The sequence below is a fragment of the Corapipo altera genome, unplaced genomic scaffold (assembly GCF_003945725.1).
Source record: "Corapipo altera isolate COAL_440 unplaced genomic scaffold, ASM394572v1 175, whole genome shotgun sequence".
Taxonomy (NCBI): Eukaryota; Metazoa; Chordata; class Aves; order Passeriformes; family Pipridae; genus Corapipo; species Corapipo altera.
The window spans coordinates 964,633-970,632 of NW_020884942.1; the positions used below are offsets into that span (position 1 = coordinate 964,633).

At 47.2% G+C, this 6,000-nt stretch overlaps 1 protein-coding gene across 5 annotated transcripts in view; it reads right to left on the bottom strand.

Annotated features, from left to right (window-relative positions):
• FARP2 (FERM, ARH/RhoGEF and pleckstrin domain protein 2) overlaps positions 1 to 6,000 on the bottom strand; it is a 77,084-nt gene that overhangs the window by 5,083 nt on the left and 66,001 nt on the right. For 4 of the 5 annotated variants that reach the window (XM_027661796.1, XM_027661795.1, XM_027661798.1 and 1 more), the window contains exons 19-24: positions 5,865 to 5,995; positions 5,020 to 5,088; positions 4,541 to 4,630; positions 3,805 to 3,887; positions 2,388 to 2,506; positions 1,446 to 1,609 (exon numbers count right to left, since the gene is read on the bottom strand). In XM_027661796.1, coding sequence (XP_027517597.1) covers positions 1,446 to 1,609; positions 2,388 to 2,506; positions 3,805 to 3,887; positions 4,541 to 4,630; positions 5,020 to 5,088; positions 5,865 to 5,995 — 656 coding nt within the window. The remainder of the gene's footprint in view (positions 1 to 1,445; positions 1,610 to 2,387; positions 2,507 to 3,804; positions 3,888 to 4,540; positions 4,631 to 5,019; positions 5,089 to 5,864; positions 5,996 to 6,000) is intronic. The other variant, XM_027661799.1, reaches the window with a different exon arrangement.

Below are 6,000 nucleotides of genomic sequence, written 5' to 3' on the forward strand. Positions count from 1 at the left end.
CACACTGCCCCATTGCTTTTGTCTAAGTGAGCTCCTTTTTCTCTCCACAACATTTAGGTCCTTCCCACTTCTGGAAGCCTTCCAAGCATGCCAGCCTCCAGGAAGGTGTCCTACCTGCCAAACTGCTGCCTGAAGTGAAACCACAGAGGTGTGGCAAGCAGTGTAAGGAGTGCTGAACTGACCTGTCTTGAAATCTGCAGGATTCAGGATTCAGTACCCAAACATGCCACCAGTGCCACATTGTGCCACACCAAGATCCGAGGTACCAGCAGCTCACAGAATCAGAGGATCCCAGAATGGTTTGGGTTGGAAGGGACCTCAAAACTCATCTCGTTCCACCCCTCTGCCATGGGCAGGGACACCTCCCACTAAACCAAGTTGCTCAGAGCTCCATCCAGCCTGCTCTTGAACACCTCAGCAGGGACAAAATAAACAACTCTGCTCAGCATAACATGATGCTGCCATGAAAAGGCACTTGGCTGTTCAGTCCTGCCAGCAAGGGAAGGGCAGAGAAGGTGTATTCCCACTGAACTGAACTCCCTCTTCTTAATTGTGGGTGCAGTACACCAGCTAACCAGAGCTCAGTACAGCAGAGTCAATCTAAAGAGAAATATCATGGATAGGTAACTCATAGAATCACAGAACTATTAGGGTTGGAAAAGACCTCCAAGATCATCAAGTCCAACCTTTGACCAAATCCCACTAAACCATACAGTGAAGTGCCACATCCACACATTTTTTGAACACTTCCAGGGATGGTGACTCCACCACTGCTTCAGCAGCCTGTTCCCATGTTTAACCACCATTTCAGTGAAGAAATTTTCCCTAATATCCAATCTAAACCTCCCCTGGCACAACTTGAGGCTGTTTCTTCTTGTCCTGTCTCTTATTCCCTGGGAGCAGAGCCTGACTCCCCCTGGCTCCATCCTCCTGTCAGGGGATTGTAGAGAGTGAGAAGGTTCCCCCGGGGCCTCCTTTTCTCCAGGCTGAGCCTGCCCAGCTCCCTAAACTGCTTCTCATCAGACCTGTGCTCCAGACCCTTCCCCAGCTCCGCTGCCCTTCTCTGGACACGCTCCAGCCCCTCATCTTGTCATGAGGGGCCCAAAACTGAACCCAGGAGTCGAGGCGCCTCACCAGTGCCCAGCGCAGGGGGGATGGTCAAGTCCTCCAGCAAGGAGGATGAACCCAAAGGAACAACTCAGTCCTAGGACATCCTGGGTTTCCTTTCAGCTTTCCCTGCTCTGGTGCCTTTGCCGAAGCAAAGCCCTGCCGCACGGAGAGCGGAGCGTGAGTACGGACACACAGACAGGCACAGAGGGGACAAGCATGCGGTGGCATCTGATGGCCCGTGCCCTCCCTGGATACAGAAACGCTGCTGAGGAGGATTGGGAGATGGAGGCCGAGGCAGGAGGGACAGAGTGAGGCGAGCGCTGCCCCCGCGGTACCTCGACGGCCACACTGTGGTCAGTCATGGAGACGCTGGTGTTGCGGTACCAGCACACGTGCATGGTTGTGTTGGCACGGTGGTGACTCTGCCTGTCCAAGGAGCTACGAGAGGAGTGTATGTCATCTTCAGACTCCTGTTCTAGAGAGACCTCATCAGAGGATCCTGGGGGAGGAGAATTGGGCAGTGGTTTAAGAAAACTGTGCAGTACAAAGAGCAAGAGAAGCTGGGGTTCCTGAGAAAGGCTGTTTTCTCCTGCCACGGTCCAGTTTTAAATATGTCAAGTTGAACTGGTTACACAGCTCCTGTGCACACACTCTGAGCAGATCAATCTGACTTTTGCTACTCAGCTCTGCCTGGGGCAGCTGATTCATAGGATCACGGGATGGTTTGAGTTGGAAGGGATCTTAAATCTCATCTCTTTCCAACCCCCTGCCATGGGCAGGGACACCTTCCACTGGAATAAAATCACAGAATGGTTTGACTCAGTGCTGTGTTAAACAGAAATGACCACACTTGCTCTTGAGTCAGGAGGAACAGCACAGAGTGCTCCAGGAAGGGATACTCCATGTTTCAGCACAGCCATAACACCACCAGACAGGCACAGGAATATTGGGCTGTAAAAGCTGACCTCCAAAGACACCACTGTTTGGACAGAAAAAAATCACTACATAGGTAAATTGAGAAAAATCTATGCAAGAGATGAATAAGGACCTTATAAAACAATTCTGCAATAGGAGGATCTCTGCTGCATTTAAAGCTACTTTGAACACCAGTCTAGGAAGGCAAGTATATTTCTCTTGATTAAAACCAAAACCCCATTAACTCTCCATTACCATACGAATTATAAAAATACTTAATTTATGTCATCAAATTTGCAACGGGAAAGGTGAAAAGGACAGGACAACTGCTGCTTTCCAAGGAGGCAGGAAACATCACTTACTGTTGGAGCGGTTGCACACAGAGTTTTCCAGAAGCATCTCGGATTTCTCCGTAGATTTCTTGGCCATTTCAATTGCCACGTTTAGGTCTTCCATCCACTTCCCCATCTCCAGGCGGGTACTGCAAGAGAAGCAGTGGGGATGGGGATCCACCAGCCCAGAGCTGTGACTCAGTGCCCCTGTGCTGAAGGGAGGCACAGGTCACCACCCAAAACAAGGGGCAGTCCCTTTCCATTAGATAAATCAAAACAAAATTAGAATTCCTCCAAAGCAAGAGCTTTCCACAGAGCAAATTGACCTCACACAGCCTTCACCTCTATACTCAAGCCTTGAAATAAGACTAAAACAACCATTAAACACTTGGACTTTACAGCAAAGAGAACGAACAGACAGCTAGTGGGGCACAGAATATCCCCTCTGGAGCTTCTGGGCTCAGAAGAGGAATCAAACATTTTGAAGATGGAGGTGTATGAGCAATTATTTTCTTTTGAAGGACAAAAGGCAACCTGAAAGACATCCCATCTTCTAAAGGGATCTGACATCTCACACGAGTAAAACCCAGGGTGCAGGAAGAGGAGGCTTCCTTCACCTCTCACAGGTTCCATTACAGGATGAGAGATTCACAGCTCCTCAGTGTGTCTCTGTATCCATGGATATGCAACAGCAGAAGGTTTGCAATTAGACAAAGCCACATTTCTTTTTCTTTTGGTAACCATCTCTTTTTTTCTGAAAGCTTTTTATTTAGACTGAAAATTTCACACATGGTCTAAGCCCAGCAGCAATTTTTATTTCTGACAGGTAAACTTTGAGCTATTTCAAAGTTATGAACAATGTAAAAATTATCTTTATTTTTTCCAAATTTAAGAATCTGTCAAGCACCTAACGATTTGCAGCTGCTGAGAAATGGTTGATCTTTAAAAAAAAAAAAAGGACACTTTCAGTTATTAGGCTGGAACTAAAAAAAACACATCTGCATACCAAAAGTATTGGTTCCTGTGCCACTACACACTTGAACTGTGAAGATTCTGTAGTGGTTGTTTTTCAAGAACAGGTCATCAAGCAGTAAAAATCCCTGTGATCTAAGGTTGAGATTTAGTGCTCCCACCCTGTATCCTTAGCATTCCCAACTCCATCTGCCTTTTCAGCAGCTGGAACTGCAGGGGGGGTCTCACCTGAGCGGGGGCAGAGGGGCAGAATCCCCCTCCTCACCTGTTACCCAGGCTGTGGGGATCAGCCCAGGATAAACTACTCCTTCCCAAAACTCAACACTGAAAAAAGGAGTTGTGGAGAGTCCTGGGCTTATTTTGAAGTCCAGAGGGTGCAGGAAACACCCCCCTATAGCAGTGCATCAGTCAAGCAGTAACTTTCTGGAGAAGGAATCCCTCAAAGCCACAGGCAATTGAGGAAAACCAGGGTTACCTGGCTGCCACCACTATGGTTTTCTGTGCAGAATAGATGGTGAAGCAGTGTGGGACGGCCCATTCATTCTCACTCTCCTCCACCTGCAGAAAAAGAAAAGATTTTTCTCATCACTGCTCAGTAACCAATAAACACTAAAGCTGCCCTCCTTTGCTGGTTGGGATTGGAGACAAACCCGGTTGCAGGAAGTGCGGAACAGCTACTTTTTGAGGAAAACCACCTACTTCCAAGTTTATTTTGGCTCTACATTAAAATCTACTGTGTGGTTCTACTGCAGGAGCACAACACCACATCCAATAGGGCAGGGAAAGTGGTCAGAGTAGATCTGACTCATTACTTACCGGAGGGTCGAGCACTATCAGCTGCAAACCAAAGACAGAAAGAACAATCCCATGAGAACAGGGGATGGGGAGGCAGGAGGGCTGCTTACATGCCTAGGTGTGTGCAGGGGGGCAAAACACCAGGATAAATAAATCCCTATTTGCAGATCAGCCTCTCAGAGCAGTGTGAAAATGAACTGACAAGAGGGTGTGCTCCAGCTGTTTTGCTAATGTGGAAGGAACAGGCTCATCACCTGCAGACAAGGCTCTGTTTGACACATCTGAAGGTCCAATTGCTGTTGAGACCGACCTGGAAGCAGTTTGTGGCTTTGGTCCTTGTGCCCTGAAGAAATTCCTCAACCTACTCTAGGCAAAGCCATTTCCTTAACCCTGTGATGCAACTTGGAACCACTTACCAACATGCCATGCAGAGAGAGGTGTCCGTGGATTTTGAACTGATTTGTCCCCGTGACCCCTTTGCTTGTGTACAGTAACATATCTGAGAACTGGAAAGGCAAAAAGAGGACAATCAGTGCTCTGAAAGCAGCAGGCAGGGACAAGGATTTTTTGACATCTCCTTAAAAATCTGTTGTTTAAAGTCCACTGTAGATGCATGAAAAATGCCATTTCTCGGTCAGTTTGGCTGACTTTCCTTAAAACCACTCTTGTTTATTTACAGGAGAGGCAATTAAATTTTAAAATTCTGTTAAAACTCTGTGCCATTAAGGAACCAAGCTGACCAGACAGTAGTGCCACAGTCACACTCTCTAAACATCTCTCAGAGTAAGCTTTCAGTCTCAAGTGCTGATTTTTGACACAGGCACATGAAAACACACTTTCCCAACAACTTTATGTTGAAGACTTTGGGTTTATGAAAGCCAGAAGCAACACCCACCAGGAAGAACATCCGCTGCTGTAAGCCCTTCTTAGTGAGCTTGTACAAGCAACCTTCCCGAATAAACTCCTGCAGCAGAAAAGAGAAAGTTAGACAAAGCTTGGATCTTTCCCAAATAAAGAGAATTTTATTTTCATCCCAGAGTACACAGATGTTGATTGGTGCCCAGCAGTGATCCCTAACAGATTTGTTAAAGGCCAGATGACACTTTTCCTCCTTTTTTGTGGCATGAATCAGCTCCTTGCTGCAACCAGCATTTAAATCAGTGAAGGAAGAGAAAGGAAAGAAGCAGGATTCCTGTTGGACACCAGCAGTTCACCTATCACACTTACATCCCATCGCAGTGACTGCCATAGCATCCCCAAAGCACATGTGATGCTCCTGTACTTATGCCCAATACATCTATCAAAAACAAAGAAACAAAAAACCAGGCAGGAGCTACATGATTCCTGTAAAACAGAGACACCAGTTCAGCCCAGTGCCATGGCTCAACCATCCCTATGTTCCCACAGGCTGCACCAGCAGAGCTGGGAGTGGATTTCCAATCCAGTGCAACACAGCAGTTCCCACTGAAATAGAGAGCACCGTACCCAGTGTAACCAGTGTCTGTACTAGAAACACAGAACTGCAGCCAGAGTCTCAGCAGAAGCATTTTTGATCTATTCCTCAGGACATCACCAAGGTGGTGGTCCCATCATCCATGGGATTCACTATGAGACAGTTACACAAAGACCTTACACTCATCCCATAAACCAGAGGGGCAGCAATGGCAAATCCATGGTTCAAAGGCACTTCCTTGGCAATAAAACCAATAAAGGCTCTAAAAATGAAGCAGAGGCACCTACCCTGCCAGGTGCTGTGAGATTGTCTATCCCAATCAGGTCATGCTGCAGCTCTGTCAGCTTCTGGAAATTCTCCAGGCGGATAAGGCTGTTCTGCAGCTGTGATGTCATCTCTGTGACCTCCTTCAGCGCGTCTGTA